The 20,394-nt window shown below is 41.8% G+C and overlaps 1 protein-coding gene across 5 annotated transcripts in view; it reads left to right on the top strand.

The window, feature by feature from the left end:
* gfra1a (gdnf family receptor alpha 1a) overlaps positions 1 to 20,394 on the top strand; it is a 121,016-nt gene that overhangs the window by 1,093 nt on the left and 99,529 nt on the right. Inside the window, exons 2-4 of one of the 5 annotated variants that reach the window (XM_034681753.1) lie at positions 247 to 323; positions 2,233 to 2,529; positions 3,717 to 3,797. In XM_034681753.1, the coding sequence (XP_034537644.1) occupies positions 247 to 323; positions 2,233 to 2,529; positions 3,717 to 3,797 (455 nt within the window). Of the gene's footprint in view, positions 1 to 246; positions 1,674 to 2,232; positions 2,530 to 3,716; positions 3,798 to 20,394 lie in introns of those variants that run through there. The other 4 variants (XM_034681755.1, XM_034681756.1, XM_034681754.1 and 1 more) reach the window with 4 other exon arrangements.

The raw sequence follows: 20,394 nt of genomic DNA on the forward strand, positions 1-20,394 counted from the left end.
AGTGGATTAGGCTATAAATTGACCTTAAAGGCAATCAATTAGCTACAGATGAGTTACAAGTTACATGATGTATTTTCTCTGCTATTACACTCATGTTGTTGGTACATGTGTAGCTCTTTGAATCCAGCTGTTCTGACAGTAGTGCTTGAAATAAGATGCCAAAATTAAATATGAAATATCTAGTATGATCTGACAGGCTTTCATATTATTACTTTTAAGTGGGACCTTTTCTCTTCTCACCAACAGATGGCGACAGTCCCACAGTGTCTACCTCTGCTGCGTTTGGTCTGAGCGCAGCGCTGACAGGCTGCTTCACTTAGCAAGTATCAGAAACACATTTTTATTCCCAGGCTGTATTTTATAATACAACCCCTAAAGTGTTTCATCAGCCAAGCCCATCAAACAACCCAGCCTCTTCAGAGTTGGCAGCCACTGTTGCATAACCCTTTTTTTCATTCAGAAATTGGATTATTATCATGGCACACTGGGAGGAGCTACACACACACATACACACACACATATGCTTGAAATACCATATGCATAGTGCAGCAGAAATACTATGTCTATTCATTTTGTTGTTCAAGTGGCTCTCCAGTTTAGAAGTGGACCCAGATCTGACAAATCGCCATATAAGCTGCTGCACATGTTACCGTAGGCTATTCAATTGAATATCCCCGTTGTGGGATGAATAAAGGAGTATCTTATCTTAGTATATTAATCATGTCATAAAAATGCACTTGAGTCATGCTCTTTGCCCTCTGCATGTCAGCACAGCTAGAGTCTATTGTAAAACCAGCCCACACACAAAAAGATGATAGTGCAGGTTTTACTTGAGGTTTAAATGCAACCACATGCCCTCAGTGGTTTTACAACCAGCAGGTTTTAATGGACTGGAAAAGTGATTATTACTTTATTTTATTCTTTTCTGGTGAGCATGTGAGTTTGTTAAAAGTAGCCTAAGCACAATAAAACGACTGTTATAATAACCCATAAGAGATTTAGAGGGAGTGTCAAACTCACCAGGGACAGTAACCTTTCAAAATAATAGTCTTTGTGTCTCCCTTGCTCCTGTGTGAGTAAAGTGATCTTAAACTGCATAATTCCCCGTGCTTTGATTGTACTGTGATAGATGGCTTATATCTTTGTTAATTTACGATCAGATTACTGTAGTTCACAGCGAGGGGGAAGCTGGCACACTCCTTCTGCTGAATGCGCTGTAGACAGCAGTGGGGCTCCAGTTGGCTGTGTGCGCTCAGACGCACAGACGCAAAGCATCCACACTGGCTGGAGTTGGAGGACACTCGGCCGTTTCGCTTCCACCGCTGCTCTGATCCGCTGTCTCTTCTGACTCCCGGCGGTGAGAAGACCACCCGCACGGGAGGGGAAAGGAATAAAGAAGCGCTTCTTTTTGTAGAGACTGAGGGAAATCGGGACTTTTTGCAGGGGGGAAGTTATTTCTCGCATGAGGCGAGCTGGATGAGTTGTGTACAGCGGAGCGCACATTGCTTATTACGTCTTTTCAATGGATTCCAGTATTGCGGAGGTACCCTGGGAATTAAACTCTTATTAAGTCGCTTTTAGTTTGCAGATTTCCTTCCATCAAGGGTTTATGTCTCACACGGAGAGGAAGACAATGATCCTCGCTGTACTGTATGTCCTTCTGCCTCTTTTGGGTAAGTTTGACTTTGTGTTTCAGTAGCAGCAGCGCTCCGTTTCATACTATATCATTCCATAGGTGCATATTGTGTTAAGGGATTAAAAGGTAGTTGAAAGTAGCCTGCCAGATGTAGCGGCTGTGTTCCGGGACTCTTATGAGGATACAGCACAGTGGTCCAAACTGTTCCAAAAGAACAAAGAGGATGTAAACTGTCACTATCTGATCATGCTAAAGTGAACGTGAGAGCTGGATCAGTGGATCAGTGAGCCGATCGTTTGAATTAATCTGCGTATAACCCGGGAGCGCGGGTCAGGAAGTTGTCTCGTAGTATGAAATTGTTCGCAGGCTGTGGTTTTATTCACTGAAACCCTTTATCCTTCATGTGGTAACGTAGATTCGTTCTGATGTTATCGGACAGCATCAAAGCGCTCGTATTGTAATATTTTAATCCCTGGAAGCAGCTCTTAAAGTGCTTAAGCTTCAAATAAACACTCCGGATAAATGACAAAACAACCTTAAATTTTTGACTGATTATGTTTTAATAATGCCTAAATGATTGTGGCTTTGGCTTCCAGATGTGTTGTGTTATGCCGAGGAGAACCTGCGCGCCCGGCTGGACTGTGTGAGGGCCAGTGAGCAGTGTCTGAAGGAGCAGGCGTGCAGCACCAAGTACCGCACTATGAGGCAGTGCGTGGCCGGTGGCAGGGAAAGCAACTTCAGCATGGTGGCCGGCCAAGAGGCCAAAGACGAGTGCCGGAGCGCCATGGATGCGCTCAAACAGAGCCCGCTGTACAACTGCCGGTGTAAAAGGGGTATGAAGAAAGAGAAGAACTGCCTGCGCATATACTGGGGGATCTATCAGACATTACAAGGTGGGTTTAGTTCTTAAGACTTACAATTATTTTTTCTCATATGAAAACACATACAAATCACTGGCCCTTTGTCTGATTCAGATTGTGAAGTTTTACATTTATTGTTTTTTTAATAACTGATTTGAGCAATTTCACCTTTTTTTTCCTGGGGCTGTTATAAAGCCGTTAATTCTGTCAGACTTTTTAGTTTGCTAGATTCGGAGAACACTGTGAAACCATAGCTAACATGAAATTAATATTTTCTAATAAGTTTTGTAAAGGGGTGGACATAATTTGTTGCCAGAGCCACTCCTAATCTCTCTACGTGGAAAGAGGAGGGACCATCACCCTCCATACCCCTCCAGCTTTCTGACACTCATCCCTGCAGCCTGCAACCCCCCCACAACAACAAAAAAAACAAAACAAAACAAAACAAAAAACAGTAGCCCACACGGATTTCTGTCTTAAAATGTTCCATTAAGGTCATACAAAATCACTCATTGGTCCTTCAGATTTGGCCCCTGGTCTCAGTCTTGCAGAACCGAGATACTTTTTGACCTCCATAATCATCATCCTCCAAGGTAATGGAGCATGAAGCCCCTCAGCGCTGGCTGGCTGGCTGGCTGACTGGCTGACTAGCTGGCAGTGCCATCTTAAAGGCTTGAGATCATAGCAGGAGGGCCCTTTTTTCTTTTTTGTTCCTTAACTGTGTCCAGACCATGGCTGGACAGTCCACTTCCAGTGGTGCAACACAGCTGACCAACCGGCCTAATCAAGCGTGGCGCTGTGTGCCAGCGTGGATATCGACTGACCCAAATAACCCGTGTCACATGCAGGCTAATGTGAAGGGTGAGAGGAGGGTAAACAAAACAGGAGGGGGATGGGGGGTTTCAAAAACAAATCCATCCTTCTATAAATCAATTTCTTACAAACACAGGACCTCATCATAGCAGAAGTTATCTCAGGGCACTTTACAAAGAGCAGGTGCATGCCATAGTCTTTGTTACATTTTTAGCAAGACATAATGTTAATTCAAGGTGCCAGCACTCTGCAACAGTGCTAAGGGTATACTTCCCTTTTACAGGCAGAAACCTTGAGTACAACCTGACTTATTGGTAGACAACCATCTTCCAAGACCTTCCTACCTTCCTATCCACCCACTTACCTACCTTCCTCAGTCTGTCTAATACTTGTTTCTTTCTCCAAAGGTAATGATTTCTTGGAAGATTCTCCATACGAACCTGTCAACAGCCGTCTATCTGACATTTTCCGCCTGGCTCCCATCATAGGTAAGACTATTTAAAAATAATAAAACTTTCTGACCGGAGGTTTTCTCTCTATCCCTCAGTTTTTGTTTACTCCATTTTTTCATTGGTCCATCCGTCTGAGTTGAGATACGGTTAAAGCTCCAAGCTGTGCATGCTCTCTCTGAAGGTTATCTGTGTGTCAAGTATTTTTCTCCTCCCTCCTCATCCTTTCTCACTCTGCTATCTGTCCATCCTTCTCTCCGCTCGTTCCTCTCTCACCCCAGCAACACTTGCATGCCAGTTGGAAGTGACCTTGCATGGGGAGCTATAGTTCTGAGTCTCATCAAGCAGTGGAAAAAAGTGCTTCAGACGCTGAAGGAGGGCCTCTGTTGCTGCTCGTGTGTTTCACTGTGGGTTGTGGACAGCTTGGTTCCACTTGTTGAAAGGAGTGAGTGAGGAGCTCTGATGGGATAGAGCATGACAGGCATTTTTTTTTTTCGTTTTAAATCTGCATTTGAGCAATGTAGACTCTGGCCTCTAGATGGCGATGTTATTCCCTTCTTCACAGCTGCTCAGGTACTCCTTGGTCCCACTGTTGTTGCTATTTGAGAGCCCTGATCTATGAATGTGGTGCAATCATGTTGCTGCTTACATTTTCATTATTACACTGCAGGTGATGAGTGGCGTGTCAAATTAAACAGACACACTCTGCCTCCACATTTTCAAAGAACAAGGCTGATATTTTGACCCCTTTTGACAGAGACGAGTCTTTTCTTTCCTTTTCCTCTGTCATTTTTATCCCTCAATAGGCTGATTTGCCCCCAAACCAAAGCTTCTCCCACAGTCTGGTTAGATCATAATGTGGGTGGTGAGGTGCGGATAAACAAAATCTTGGACCGGGTAGCTGTTTCATGGCCAATTTGCTTCTAAAAAATCACCGGCTGAAAATGCAGGTTGTTTTCTAAAGCCTGTTCTCTCCTCCTGCTGCTCTCCCTCGCCGAGTACTTTCAAGGGATGATCATGTCACACTATATATGTCTCCGACCCTTAATATGCCAGCCGGTCCCAGCGAGGACGAGACACCCACGGGCCGTCAGCGCTGAAGCATTTGTAGCACGGGATCATAGTTCACATTACAGGCAGGTGACATGACTCCACAGTGTGAGCTGGAGGATTCAGGAGCGAGAGCAGACAGATTTATTGTGCCATTCTTACAGCGGAGGCAGGAACTTATATGATATATAAATGCATTTTTATGTTTATTGATGGCTTTGCGTAAGCAGTATATCTTTTTATGAGAACAGCAGTGACCAGACATGTGTATTTATTGTATGAGTGTTGCCCCGTTCAGTTCACAATAGTATAAATCAAAATCCTTAAATCTAACAAATTTCATATACGTACATAGGATCAGGAAACAATTTTTTTCTTCGTGATTTTAATATTAATATAACATTTTCAATGAACTTCATGAACTTAATTCCTTTTACATTTTTACCTATTTGGCTTATGTGCCCTTATAAAAATGAGGAAAGGGCTCCCCTGTCCTCATCCTTGGCTTAAGATGAGTGATTTTTTTTCTCCTTAAACTGTCGGATGTCACTTTTGTCTGCCTAAAGGCTGATTTATACTTCTGCGTTGCCCCTACGCAGCAGGGGCTGACGCGGACATGAGCACCACATACTTGTGCGTCTATGTGTCCGTGTCGCGCAGCAATTCTCCACTGAAACTCTTGAGGGCAGTGTGGTCTCTCTGATAGCCGGTCTCCTGCTTCCGGCCCCGCTACGATCTCTGTTTACTTTTCCACAGCGATTCAGAGCGTGTTATGTTAATCTACAGCGGATACATGTTGCTGTTTATCATACAGACATGATTACATGAAGAATAGAGAGGAGGAGATGAAATACACGGCCGATGTGTGGCCGATGAGCCGGATTCCGGAAGTCCTGTAAATGCAGGAAACACAATGCCACCGGGTGGACCAATCACAGAGCTTGCGGCATCTGCGTAGTTACAGGAGCTACTCGGACCCCCCCGGGCGTAGGTTATGCCGTCGATTTGACGCAGAAGTATAAATCAGCCTTAAGAGTTAACCATATACTGAATTTAGTGGTCACATCACTGTATTAGACAGCCTGGAATATTGGCTAATTGTTGGGCCATCTCTTCGAAATTTTTCAAATACTTTATATCCGGAGAATTTCTAAAGTATGAATTTGGTGAAGTCAACAAACCATAATAATTGCTGAAATTATGTTCTTTTTTGAAAATAAAAAAAAAGTGAAAAAAAAAAATTTTCATCAAATTTTTCTTAAAGCTCCTCTGAGGAGTTTTCAACAGTGACACCTTTATGGATTTAATTTATTTAAAGGGACAGTGCATATTAATGAACATTTCAGCGTAGCATTCATGTTAATATGCCAGTTAGCCATAAGGCTAATTTTCATCCTTAGTCCCCGGGAGGTCAAAACAGAGTTCATAACAAACAAGAAAGATAAATAACTGATGGAAACAGTACATGATAGCATGACAATGGAAACAACAATACATCACAGTAGCATAAATTATACAAAAGTGCAAGTAAGCGCATTGAAGTGCCGTTCAGCATAATCAAGAGATATGTCCGGAGTTGGGCCAATGAAACATGGACCAACATATCAGTATATGACCTACAAGAGCAAACAAGACCATCAGAACAAGGTCTTACTATTTATTTAAGTAGTCTTCAATGCCTGCAAGTGTTGTTGGGGGGTAGGTGTCAGACCAGATGATTGACAGCATGCCAAAAAAGTAGCCTATTATTACTTTTTAAACAGCAAAGATTCACAGTGAGTGATGCATTCGACTGTTCAAAGACAGCTGGAGGAGATTTTTATTTATGTAAGTTAGAAAACACTACTCACACATGTACCGGGTGAGATAGATAACAGATAGCAGTTGGTGCATAAGGGGGGTCGAAAATCTACACAAAGTTTCTCACAGTAGCTTTAATTAACACATATTGATACAGACACATTTTTAGTTAAGAAGCATTCAAGTTTTCCTGATATGTTCATCTTTAGAAGAGTACTGCAAAGCTTTTTTAATAGTTTCAACTGCTATTAAAAAAAGTAGAGGGCCTACTTCTGTGTTTTTGTGATGTTATCTCTTTCAATAGCTGCTTCATATCCCTACAGTTAGCTCACAATAGGTTCCTAAAAGAATATGTAAGTCCTGCTGTAGCTGTCATGTTTTCATTGCAGATCAGTTAAAACAGGATTCTCTTGTCTGCCTTCCCCATAAGGTAATTTTAAAAGAGTAGTCAACAGTTAAGAAAAGTCTGAGAGAGTTCAAAATCAAACATAATCTTGTGTAGCTTTTTAATAAATTGCTGCTTTTTTCTTGTCCTTCTCATCTTTTGACACCTGGCTTTTAGACTTGCACCTCTTAGCACGTCCAAACCCTTCTGCTGAGAACCACAGGACTAATAAACTGTCGTAGTACAAAGTTGTTTGACCGCTCATCCTAGTCCACTCATGTAGAGCATGACAAAGCAGACGGAGACCAAGCTGGACAGAGAACAGGGACTGATCATTAGAGGAGACTCATGGAGCTGGGGATGGAGGATGGGAGGAGAAGGCTGCAGGGGTTGAGGGTTAATCAGTGAATAGCACGGGTGAGACTAAGAGGACACCGGGCTCTGAAACAGAATGCATGAGATCACTCTGCCTCCGCTGCTCTTTTTGTGGAAACTAAAGGGCAAGGTGGCAGGAGGGGGACCGAGGCAGAAATGATTGGAGCTTAGAACTTGTTTTTGATCACTCAGACGGCCTTTCCGTTCTGCGCTACGGCACGCTAAACTGAGCAGAGGAGGAGACGGATACAGAAAAGCCACAATACATGCATTATTTGAGACGGACAATTTGAAATAACTCTTTTTGTAAAGACCTTTGTTTTGGAGGTCAGGGTTGGACTTTGATCCTTCTTTCTAAGTCCTTGTATAGTGTGTATTTTTTGAGGTCCTCCACAACCTGAATTTCTGTCTTGAAGATAAGATATGAATAACATTGATTCCATTTCAAAACTTTACTTTAGTGGATGCTTTCAGGTCCTCAAAGAATAACTCTGTGGTCAGCCCACTATTTCAGGAGGTCCTCTGAATGTGTCCCATGTTTATCTCAGAGTGGCAGTGTGACTTGGTGATCCCCGGCTATAGGAACAATAGATAGCCTCAGTGATCCTGTAATGCCGAGAACGACCCTGTGTCTCTGACTGAAGCAACTAATCCATAGTGACACCCGCACATACAGGGCACAGATGCACGTGCACTGCTGTGCCCTGAACACCTGTTTGCAGTGAAATGCTGATTGGCGTCAGTCTGATTTCATTAAGACGTGTAGAGTGTTGTCTTTGCTTTGTATGCATAGTCATGTTTATTTACAGAAAATCATTCATGTATAATTAACAGAGATATGGACTGTGGAGCTGGCCTTATCATGTTTAATAGTGTCAGGAGAGTTTGTATTAATACTTAAAACTACTTTGAAAAGAAATTACATCAAATATTAAAGCAAGCTTTTTTTTTCAATAGACTCTAACAGAGCTTTTATGTAAAATCACAGCAGTTCTCTGGTTCATCTTAGCCAATTACTTGTATTTTCAGGTCTCTCTCAGAGACAGAGCGTCTCTGTCCCTCGGGCTCAGTCCAGTGAGTCACAGTCAGGTGTGATCAGCCCTCTTCTCTGCACCAAAAATACACAAAACACAACGACTGCTGTCGTGATCTGTGATGGTCAGTGCTTCAGTGACAAAGCTGTTTCTCTCTATATATATGGCGTGATGAATCAGAGAATAACAAATAAAAAAGGCTTCTTTTGTGATACTGTTCATACAATAACAAGGCTTGCCCTGTAGTCTGTGTTATAGGTGTTGCAGAATTTTGAGGAGTACACATTGCATGTCCCTCCCACAACAATCATCATTTGGCTTTTGCTATTTTTTACTATGTTATTTAAATAGCTGGACAATAGATGCTATAATGATTAACTGAAAGTGTGCACTCAGCACAACTGCATCAAATTAGTAGTCTAATTTAAGTGATCAAAAGCATAGAGTAAGGAGAGTTGACCTAAACAGGCAGGAGAAAGACCTGAGAGTGTCAGAGGACCTTTAACGTTTAACGTTCACTGCATTCTCTCTCAAACAGATGGCAGACGGACAACGTACCTTTTTGAGAGTGTCTGAAAATACAACAAAAAAACAGTTACGGATTAGCCTCTTTGTTTCACAGATCATCTGTGTTTTCTTCAGGTGGGAGTGAGCTACGAAATATTCAGCAACAGCGTCTACCATCACAGATCTGCAGTGATGTGCAGTAACATGACATCTGGCTTGCCTGTACCCATGAGAAAGCAACATAAGTCTCATTGAAGATGAGCGTCAGTGGCAGTCATGTCAAATGTCAAAAATGTGTATATCCTACATCTGGTGTGATCGGTAAAAACTGGTGTTGCCACTACTTTAACCTCTCTAACAACAAGTACTGTGGAAAATAGATTTCATAAACCCTGGGAATAACTTTCAGAATTGCTGTTAAAAACTGATAACAACTGTGAGAATTATTTCAAACTCATATTTTGCATGATGCACTTGTTACTTAGGTGAACAACACTCACTGTGTTTGAGGATATAATGACGCATGTGCATCTGCGCTTCCTCATTATTTCCTTTCCAGTTGTGACCTGTTGATTTTTCTCCTAATTTTTTCCCACTAAATAAATAACCTCATGTTCAGTCCCTTTATATGCTACCCCTTTAAGAAGCTGTATCTGTTACAATGCTTCTGTTTTATTTCATTAAGTGTAAGTTTTTGACCTGGGCCCTGTTTATACGCATGGCATGGAGAACTAAGAAGTACCCAAGGATTTGGGAATTTCTCCAATCGAATCGTTCAGCCGGGGCCAGAATCAGTTCCTTTCTTGCAATATATATACAGTTTATACATGTGAAAAATGTGCTATTAGATCATTTAGCCCAGATTCTATACCTTGTGTTTAAGAAGTACGAAAAACTAAGTGATTATGGCAGCAGTGGATGAGGAACTCCCATGTTCTGCAAGGACTTTTTCTTTTGGATGAGCGATGCAACATCTATTTCTGTTACCTCTCAAAAAAAGATCCAGCTTTGTAGGGATCCAGCTGGTGTGTTATAAGACCCTTAGAATAAAAACCTCAGCCTAACAGATGCAAAACAAACACCTCTGGGGCCAACACTCTGATCATGCATATTTGCCCCAAAAGTTCACAGTTTCATATCTGTTGCAATCTGCAACTGTGATTCAAAAACTTGTGCCCCTAACTCAACTTTCAACTCTCACTGTTTTCTAAAAGTGCTCAAGTGTTTTATTCTCACGTTGGATTTAACGTACAAACCCCCAACTCTGCACAACCTCCTCATATTGCATGTGCAGCATTTAAATTACCCGTGTGTATATCTGCACATCTTGATGTATAACCTCGCTTTGAACTTTGGGAGATGTCAGCATAATACTGTGCCAGCTTCGTAAATCAGCAAACAAAAAAAGGTAGCCGTCACGCTGAGCAGAAAAACAATAATATATCCCATTGCACCTCATGAGTTGATGTTAGCTTTAGAGAAGGAGAGAGCAGAGTTTAGATGAAATGGCCACCCATGTTTATGAGTCACTGATCCATGCAGGAGGGAGCAACACAGAAACAGAGAGCATTATTCTGAGATTAAAGTGGACTTGGAATTACTGCCAGACCATTTGGCCCGGGCGGCTAGGAAATCAAAGCGGTGCTAGAAATGGATGACTACACAGCCTTGGTAGCTTTGCTTGACTTTATTTATGAACACTTGCTGTACAAGGTGATTTTTTTTCCTGTGTGCATTTCAACCCATTTCCTCTATTTGGCTTCAGCTCCCTGGTCCTCCTGTGCAGCATCTTTAACGTTCAAATAAAAGAAGTTGCATCCTCAGCGTGCCCCATCACCATGACCTCTTTTGTGTATTTCCTTTTTTATTCAAAGCACAACCGAGGTATGCTTGAATTACCAAACATTGCTTTGGACTTCAGCAACAATAATCACTGCATATGACTGCAGTGTTTTCAGGAAAGACAATGTTTTATTGTGTGAGCAACAAGTAAAAGATGAGAGGTCTGCGTAATGTAACACCGGTAATAAAAGTGACGTGAACCACGATCAACACTGTGGGCTGCAGCCAAATGTGACTCAACGTAAAGGCAGCATCTGTGCTTAAATGATGGGGCAATGAAACACGCAAGAACATCGCAGATTCACAAGAGGTGTGACCTATGAATAAAGATGAGCATATATGTCTATCATTTGGACCTTTTCATTTGACCTTTTCCAGCTGTGTGGCACTTGAGGTGATAATGTGGCATTTAGGTTTGCAGGACTGATCTTAAAACACTCTTCCCTTTAAAACTTTGTTGTAAACAGGTCAGTGATTGCGCACAGCATTCTGAAGTTTGTATAAACTCTTCCTCCATGTCCTTCCCCATGTTTTTACCTTCCAGGGCCGTCATGAAATGTTAAAAAAAAGCTCCAATCCTCAAAGAATATGTCTCAATTAAGTTTACTTATCTCCAACCTGTGCATGTTTCAGATTTTCCGCAGGCAGCTCTGCAGAAATCAGAGACTGTGTTCCCAAGCTTGTAATGAATTTCGGTATTGATGTCTGCTTGGCTTAAACGCTCCTCTTAAGCTGCGTCCTCTTCCCAGTTGGCTCTCTACGTATCACCCACTCACGACTCATAAGCCCCAATACACCAAAGCTCAATATTGTGTCTCTTCCATGTGTCAAGACATCAAACACATCTTTTTCCTCCTCCCCTCCCACTACCGAAGTCAACCCTGAAGAGCAGTTGCGCCAGTGTGTGCATATGTGCGAGTGTGAAAACATCTGTAAGTGCGTGGCCCCGGCTGTCAAGCAAAGGCAGCGCTTCAAATCCCAGCGTGCTGACACCCGGGTGCTGAGAGGCTGTCAGCACCACTCAACCACTGGCTGCAGAGGAAGTCACTCTCATTATGAGCTGCCAATGTTTAAAGATAAGAGAGTCTGCCGCTATCTCTTCTCCTGCTTGTGTTTGTGTTTGTGTGTGTATGTGTGTGTGTGCGCGTGTGTGCGTGTGTGTGTATGATAGAGTCAGGCGGGGAATGCAGAGGAGTTACAGATGCAAGCAACATAGTTTATTGTGTTGTATCTTTCGGAGAGAGAGTATCCGGCATGTTCTCTTAACTTTATTTACTGCTTTTATTCATCCAGATTTGGTTGACTGAGCACACACTGCCATTCCCCGCTTCACGCTTTCTCAGTCAAATGTATTTGGAGCTGGTAGCTGCTCTGTATGTATAAAAAGTCCTGGACTCTCTGCCACATTTACTTCTTTTCTTTGTAGAAGTTATAGAAGGAGTGGGCGTTTCCTCACTTTTTTTTAGCCTTTAGCCCAGAGATGCAAAAATCAGATAAGGACTTAGCCCTTAATGTTGACAAGTTGAATCACCGATTTGAGTCAAACTTTTATTTGTCAGCTGAAAGTCTGCACTTCTGGTTTTAGCCTGAGAGAAGAACACAGATAGCATGGCAGGCTCTAACTTTACTCAGAGTGGATTGTGACCACCACTAGCATAAAGTATTGGGCATTGCTTGCACCAGCTGTCTGCTCCATATCAAGGTCCAATTTACAAAGTATATAAACTATTTATACTTATATTAGACTAATTATAATCAACCAAAAAAATGCTTATGAAGTTTTCAGCTCTGTACAGCTTGCCCTTCATCTGCGTCTGAGTGTAGAGATCAGTTGTCGTAACTAAACTCTGAGCTGTATGGAGCTTCTTATCAGTTTTCAGTGGCGCTGATTTATGGCAGATGTGACACAAATAATAAATATAATAATAATAATAATAATAATAATAATAATAATAATAATAATAATAATAACAATAACAATTATAATACTACTACTACTAATACAACTACTACTTAAAATAATGATAATATTGATAAATGGTAATAATAATGATAATAATACTGATAAATTAAATAATATTAATAATTATAAAAAATGATTGTAATAACGATATAAGAACAATAATGATAATATTCAATGAATGTAATAATAGTAATGATAATAATAATAATAATAATAATAATAATAATAATAATAATAATAATAATTAAAGCCGCAAGCGGCGATGAACGGGCCCTTGCACACCCGCAGCCGCCACCTATGCGAGCCGCCGCCACATGTAAACCGCCGTCTGATATTTGCCACCACAGGATGCGAAAGCTAGATTTGAGAGTATATACTGGCTCCAAACTTGACAGAGTGCCACGCCCACAATTTTAGTCTGAACAGAATTCCTTTAACTCTAATTTAATCGTCAATATGTCTGCTATAGAATGTGCCTTGTTTGGACTGAATCGGAGTAAAACTCTAGGAGGAGCTCTCAAAAGTATGCACCCTTATTTTGGCCCTGTTTTTCACATTCAAAGCTGTATGTGCGTTTGATGCCCAGCCTCAACGCATGCCACGCCCACATTTTTTGTCTGATCAAAATTTGTTCTGATAATTTTTTCTTGTCAAGGTGTCCACTATATGTTGCCCTTGGTTTGGACTGAATTGGAGTAAAGCTCTCGGAGTTAATAGCGTTTGTATGCACCCTTATTTTGACACCATTTTTCATGTTGAAAGCTAGGTGGCGCTCTTCCTGTTGAGTTTGGGATATGGGTGCAAGTGGCTTTTTTGTGTGTCCTGTTGCCATGAATATGTGTACAATTTTTCAAGCATGTAGCTCAAAATAACCCCTATGTGGAGGGCTTTTTGAAAACTGTAGGGGGCGCTAGTGAGCACATTTTTTCGACTTTTTTTGCGAAACGCATAAAATGTCGCAATTTTCCCCAGGACTGATGAGTGTGTTGGATGAGGTGAGATTACGTGCATTTTAAAAGTCACAAAAATCAATTTTCCAACGTTTTTTTTTTATGCCCCGCCCCAAAGTCTGACACGCCCACATCTTTCGTCTGAACGGAATGCCTTTACTTTGTATTAATCGTCAATGGGTTTACTATAGAATGTGTCTAGTTTGGACTGAATCGGAGAAAAGCTTTAGGAGAAATTAGCAAAAGTATGCACCCTTGCATGGACCCATTTTGGCCCATTTTTTCATTTTCAAAGCTAGGTGGCGCTCTTCCTGTTGAGTTTTGAATACGGGTGCCACTGACTTTTTTGTGCGTTCTGGTGCCATAAATATGTGTAAGATTTTTCATGCATGTAGCTCAAAAAACTCGATGCGTAGGGTGTTATTTTTACCTCTAGGGGGCGCTACATAATTTTTTTTACGAGACCTATAATAACTTGCAATTTTCACCAGGCCCGATGAGTGTGCAAAAATACTCGCGCTTTCATTAAAGTTCAGGGGTCCAAAACTGCAATCTCCTATAATATGAAACCCTTGGGGCTGTAAGCTGTGTTGTTTGTGAAAGAGGTGATCTAATGGCTCTTTTCCACCGGCCCGTCTTAGCCCTACTCTACTCGACTTTACTCGACTCTACTTGGTTTGTGTTCCGTTTCCACAGGCTCGGTACCTCGTGTCAGATACCAATTGTCCGTACTTGCTCTGCTCTGGTTCCAAGCGAGCTGAGCCGATACTAAAAGGTGACGTCGACGGACTGCCGGCCACTGATTGGTCAGAGAATGTTGTCATTGAAGAGTCATGAGCGCGAAGCCCAACACAGGAATCAAACCCGCCCTTCTTAAAAAGCGGCATCAGTACTCTTTTGCTCTTCTTTTGCTTTCCTCTCTCGCTTGGCCTGCGACAAAAAGCCACAGACCGAGCAGCAAGTACACCATTGCCTCCATTGTTTGTGATTGTTGTTTGTGCAGCATTCAAAATGACGTGAACTCGGTTTCGCGCAGCTGTGTTATGACGACCCCGCCCACCGTGAGACGGTACTGGGGCTGGTGGAGAAGGTACCCAAACCAAGTCGAGTCGAGTCGAGTAGAGCCGAGTCGAGTCAAGTAGGGCTGGAACTGTAAAGTGGAAAAGGGCCATTACTCAGTCGCATCGAAATGGGCACATTTAGCCCCATGCATATGTGAAACGGCTCATTTAATTGCATACTAACAACCCAGGTGCACAGTGACATAATCAAGCCCTGAGTCAGAAAATGATCCTTCATGATTTCACCAGGTGCCAGATTATCTTAAGTCAGGTCTCCTCACCTTTAAAACAGATATACTTGGTGACAACAGCTACATGTCAGGGGATAAAAAAAATTCAAAATTTTAGTTTTTCTCAGTTTCTTAGGGGGCTGCAACAGTGCTACTGCTAAATGTATCTTGGCTTGTTCCTCTAACAACTCAAGATCAAGTTATCTGATGAATTAATTCCTTCATCTGCTCAAATGATATAACTTAAGATGAAAAAGACTTGTGTAGAAACGCCAAAGAAGTAGTCTGTTGGAAAAGTTGAAACGTCCAAGGCTTATTTGAAACTCTGATGAAGTAGCTTCTTACAGCTGATGTGTCGTGAAAGTCATTTAGGCTGATTAAGGACTTTGGTGTGGCTTTGAGGTGAAAAAAACAACAACTACGTAGTCAAAACTTAGCATTGAGCGGCCCAATCTGATTTGACTGAAAAAGTGGCACTCACCATTATTTAATCCTCATGCCAGCCAAGAGTGACGGTGCTTAAATAACACATGATGATCTGCTTTTCTTGGAACAGGCCGGTGAAGTCATGAGGTTCCCAGATTGGTGTTTAGTGTCACAGTCATGCACTTCTGACCTCATCAATTCACTTATTAAACCCTTTGTGTGTCAGTTTCTGGAAGGCTTTCCCTCACAATGTAAGCTATATGACTCAGTTCTGAGAGGCAAATTTGACTAAGGCTGCTCCATTAAAGTATATGCTTTTCCTTTCCTTGTGTGTCAATCACAGACCAAGTTCAGTCCAGTCTGACTCACAGAAACTTTATTTGTCACTTAGAAGACATGTCGGTGGAATTAAGCGAGCTGTGTGTGTGTGATTTCCAACTAATTGTGAAGGGTGACGCTAACAGGAAGTTCAGTTCACATTGGGTTTGAACACAGCAGTTCAATCTAAATTGAAATACCTGTAAAACTATTTTACAAAAACATTCTCAGTCTGCTATGATGAAGAATAGCTATGCTGATATCCGGGACACCCTGTCTTTAGTTGTAGGTCTCTTGTTTTCTTGCGTGTAATGTCAGTATATCTGTAGACTTCTAGTAATGTCTTTTACTGTTTCAGTTCTCTGTAGTCTAACTCAGGTCTTATGCCATATCTATTCTTTACATAATGCAAGCCTTAATCTACAATCTGTCCTCTGTTTTCAAACATTTGAAAATAATAAATACCTCCTTGTTCAGTGCCTTGCATTTGAGATTGTTAATCCACCGCTGACATTAGAGTCCCTGTGCCTTGTCTCGTATGAACCCCAATCAATGAAGCACTGTGTTAGATTGGAAACTTGAGGCTGTGTCTACAAGAATATATTGATTCCCCTCCCTTTTTCCGCTGTTCTCTCCTCCTTTTCCACCTAAACTCTTCCGCTCAGGCTGGGATCAAAGGATTTCTCCTTCAGCAAGGTTTAAGGTGTACGATTCCAGACTCCGCTCTGCTCTCATGTTCTGAGAGGAGGACGCTGCCTGTTTGGGGATTTGTGTTTTCACTGACCTTGTCTACGTACTGTACAGCTGATTTTTAGCATAAAGTGTGAACCAGACAGCGATTCTTGGAGATGAATGAGGTATTTTTAGTCCAATAGAGATGGATAGGCGTTCTATGCGGTTTGGGCAGAATGGCAGGGCTTAGGGGAAATTCCTCTTCATTGTTGGAGAAAAATTATTCTGATTCACCGGTAGCTGTCAGTTTGCATTATAAAATATGCTTTATTATGCAGCGGAGGCTGAACCTAGTTCAGATTTAATCCATATCCTCAAGGCAAGGTCAAGAGAACACCTTATATTGTATGTATCCCTGACTTTATTTTTACATTTCCTCCTGCAAACCAGCCTATTTAAAATTCTCCTTTCCCATGCAGCTACATGTCAGCAGGCCACTTAATTCAGCACACTGTTTCAGAAATGACTGATCCAGCTGTGGGACATTGGCAGAATAATTCTAACAGCAGCCATATCATCAGGTTGCCAGTCCAATCGCTGGCTGGCGCACCATGGGCCAAGAAAATCATTTAGTTAAAGGTGACCAGCTTTGAGTCCCTCTGAGAGGCCTTTGATTGGATGTGAACTGGAGGGGTGATTCATCATACTTAATAAATGTGGCTGACAGCTCAAATCAGCAGGAGGGAGCATGTGCCAGGTCTGCGTCTCCCCGCTGCTTTATAATGCATGCAAATACGGACAATTAACTTTTCGCATACACAGTTTCAGACACCTACGCTGATAGAGTTATGGACACTTATGTGTGCACATACAGTAAGGCACGTCTCGCAGAGGAAGATGTACTGCTCAAGTTCATAACAGCCATATTCTTTGGTGGAACTTTTGAGTTTGACAAACAGTTTGTCAAAAACTTTATTGTGTGTTAAAAAACAAAAAAAACAAAGGACCTCTTTTATGCACTATGAACACAACTTCAGGTTGATTTGATTTATAGTTTAATAAGGAGCAAATACTGAATGCTGAAGATGGCGTAGTTACATTTTTTTATATGTGACGTGAATTTGTGGACATTTCAAACCATCCGTTCCTTTTCAAGACTGTTTCGCTAAAAAGTCAAGGTAGGATTTGACCTGAAAATCATAATATCAATCCATGCAGACTCGCCTCAGCCTAGGTTTAAATCCTGTACTTATATACACTCTGCATTAGGGCTGCATGATGTGTTTTTTCAGTAAAGACATCACAATGAGCGCTAAAGGCAAGCTGCTGATGGTGCAAACTCAAGTAATCAAATTGTGTAGTGTGAAGGCTGATTTATACTTCTGCGTTGAATCAACGGCGACCCCGGGGGTCCGCGTAGCTCCCGTACCTACGCCGTGGCCTACGCACGTAGCTGACGTGCACCTCCTCCAAAATGTAACTCCCTGTAGAGCCGACACGGACCGCAAGCTCTGTGATTGGTCCGCTCGGCGGCTTTGTCTTTCCCGCATTTACAACACTTCCGGGATCCCGGACATCGGCCGCACATCGGCCGTGTATTTCATCTCCTCCTCTCTATTCTTCATGTAATCATGTCTGTATGATAAACAGCAACATGTATCAGCTGTAGATTAACATAACACGCTCTGAAACTCTGTGGAAAAGTAAACAGAGATCGTAGCGGGACCGGAAGCAGGCGGCCGGCTATCAGAGAGACCGCACTGCCCTCAGGCGTTTCGGCGGAGAATTGCTGCGCGACACGGACACACCGACGCACATGTATGTGGTGCTCATGTCTGCGTCAGCCCCTGCTGCGTAGGGGAGACGCAGAAGTATAAATCAGCCTTGAGTCTTCATGTCCTATGTCTCAATACATGTACTTTATCTGGGCACTTTCACAACTTATGTCACTTCAATGATCAAGTCAGGCGATCAGTTACACTAAGCTATTTCCCAGTGCATGTTTTCCACCTTGTTGCAGTGCTGTTTAATGCTGCGGCTGCATAGGTGGTTTGCTTGTTTGGATGATGTTCTGCAAAACTGAAGTCTTTTGTTGCTTCACTTGTTGTGAACATGCAGTGTACAGTTTTTTGAGTCACAGCGTATACAAGGAGGGTAAGCTTTCATTTAAAACCCTACTGTCACAGGACTGGCTCCAGGCCCTATCTAAGAAACATGTAATCCTAATGGCACATGCAGAACTTTGAGAGTCTTACCCGCTCAGCTGTGAAGACGTGTGTTTATCTTTAACCGCACAGATTAAACATACATTTAGAGATTGACAGAAATGGTAGGTAAAATAAGAATAAGAAAAGTGAGACAAATACGTTCATTGTAATGTTTAATTCCTTCCACTCTTCTCTGCTATTGTCAGAACCGCTGGCAGATGGTGGAACCATGTTAGCAAAATGGGGTTGGGAAACATTTTAAAGCACCTTAAAGCTCCATTTTATTCTTGTTATGAAACAGACTGAAAATAATATGAGCTGTGGAAGAAAACAAGAATGTTAAGTACGTGATTCATTATTTTAATAGTGTTATTAATAATGCCAGAAATAACTGCAGAGGTGGTAGGTGTCAGAGAAAGATTAGCATCAAGTGTCAACCTCTGGTCTTAAAATATGCAGCCAATGAGGCAGTGTTAAAAACTGCAATTCATCAAGTGTCTTCTTGAGGCTGGATGCAGAAACACCGGAAACCACATACACACCCATTCAAAAAGACAATCTTTACAGCAAAAATAAACACGTTTACAGCCTGGTTAAAGAAACGGTTTTGGATAGCTAATTTCTCTCTCTGCACTCACAGTGTTGAGGTAATTATTTTTTATAACTCGTTATTTTTTTTAAAAATATGAAACTTACATGTTTTGTCTAAATAAGAGCATGGCTGACTTAACTGATAGGTGTGCACCATGTAGCTGTTAGGAAGGAGGCTAAAGGCCCGCCTCAACTCCATGTCTTTGCGTCACGCTAGGTCGATGGAAGTTAGCTTGAGTCAGCATTTCCAACGACAGTAGGCTTCAAATCTCTGCTTCATAAACGAATAGCTGACATCACAAAATCTGCATCAATTTATTATACTGTCTATGGTTTACATATGTACGAGGCAAAATCAGGTTCATAGGGGGCGCCAAAATCAACACAGATCAAAAGTTCCTCACCAGAGCTTTAATGATCTCAGTTGGGATTTATAAATGTAAATCTTTAGATGTGAAACAAATTGCATGTTTCTGTTGTGTTGATACAAATGATACATGACGTAACTGTATTTGTAGCATTAAAAAATATAGATATATTGCACTGTCAGCATTATGCAGCCCTTGTTTATATACTCCACTCAATAATAACTACCTTTGGGTAATTAGGAGAAGATTATTTTAGCACGATTTAGTTAATTCCAACGTCTTATCCTCTCATTGTGTTTGATTTGGCTGTCTGTGGGCATGACTGACCGCTGGCAGGTGCGCTGAAGCCGCGGCCTTGTGTTAATCTTCTTCTTAAGCCCTCAGCTGCACACAGTCAACTCTGCAGGATTAATACAGTCAGGTCCGGCCATAAGGACTTTCACTTGTGTCTTAATAGAATTACATACTCTTACAAACTGAACCGCACTACACTGAGCTACACTGTTTCATTCTTCTCTAGACGTGGATTTGTCAAGTTATTCTTCTTCCCCTAATGAAAATGCTGGAATGTGTCTTTCAGTCAGTCATGAAGGTTGTCCGTCACATGTTGTGATATGAAGAATAATGCAAAAGCTCTGCTTTCAGCTGAGTCTCACTGTTTGACCTCTTTTGCCAAAGTTTTGTAACATCATGGATGTTGTTGAATGTATGCGAGACAGCTTTCATCAGCACACTTCAACTAGGACAATATTAGCATAGTAGTAGTTCTGCAATAATTACAATAATAAGATGTCCTGGTAGGGAGTGTAACATCTCACTCTACTGTACGAGCCAAGACTGTTATTCTAGTACATCCA

The sequence above is a fragment of the Notolabrus celidotus genome, chromosome 4 (genome assembly GCF_009762535.1).
Source record: "Notolabrus celidotus isolate fNotCel1 chromosome 4, fNotCel1.pri, whole genome shotgun sequence".
Classification (NCBI taxonomy): domain Eukaryota; kingdom Metazoa; phylum Chordata; class Actinopteri; order Labriformes; family Labridae; genus Notolabrus; species Notolabrus celidotus.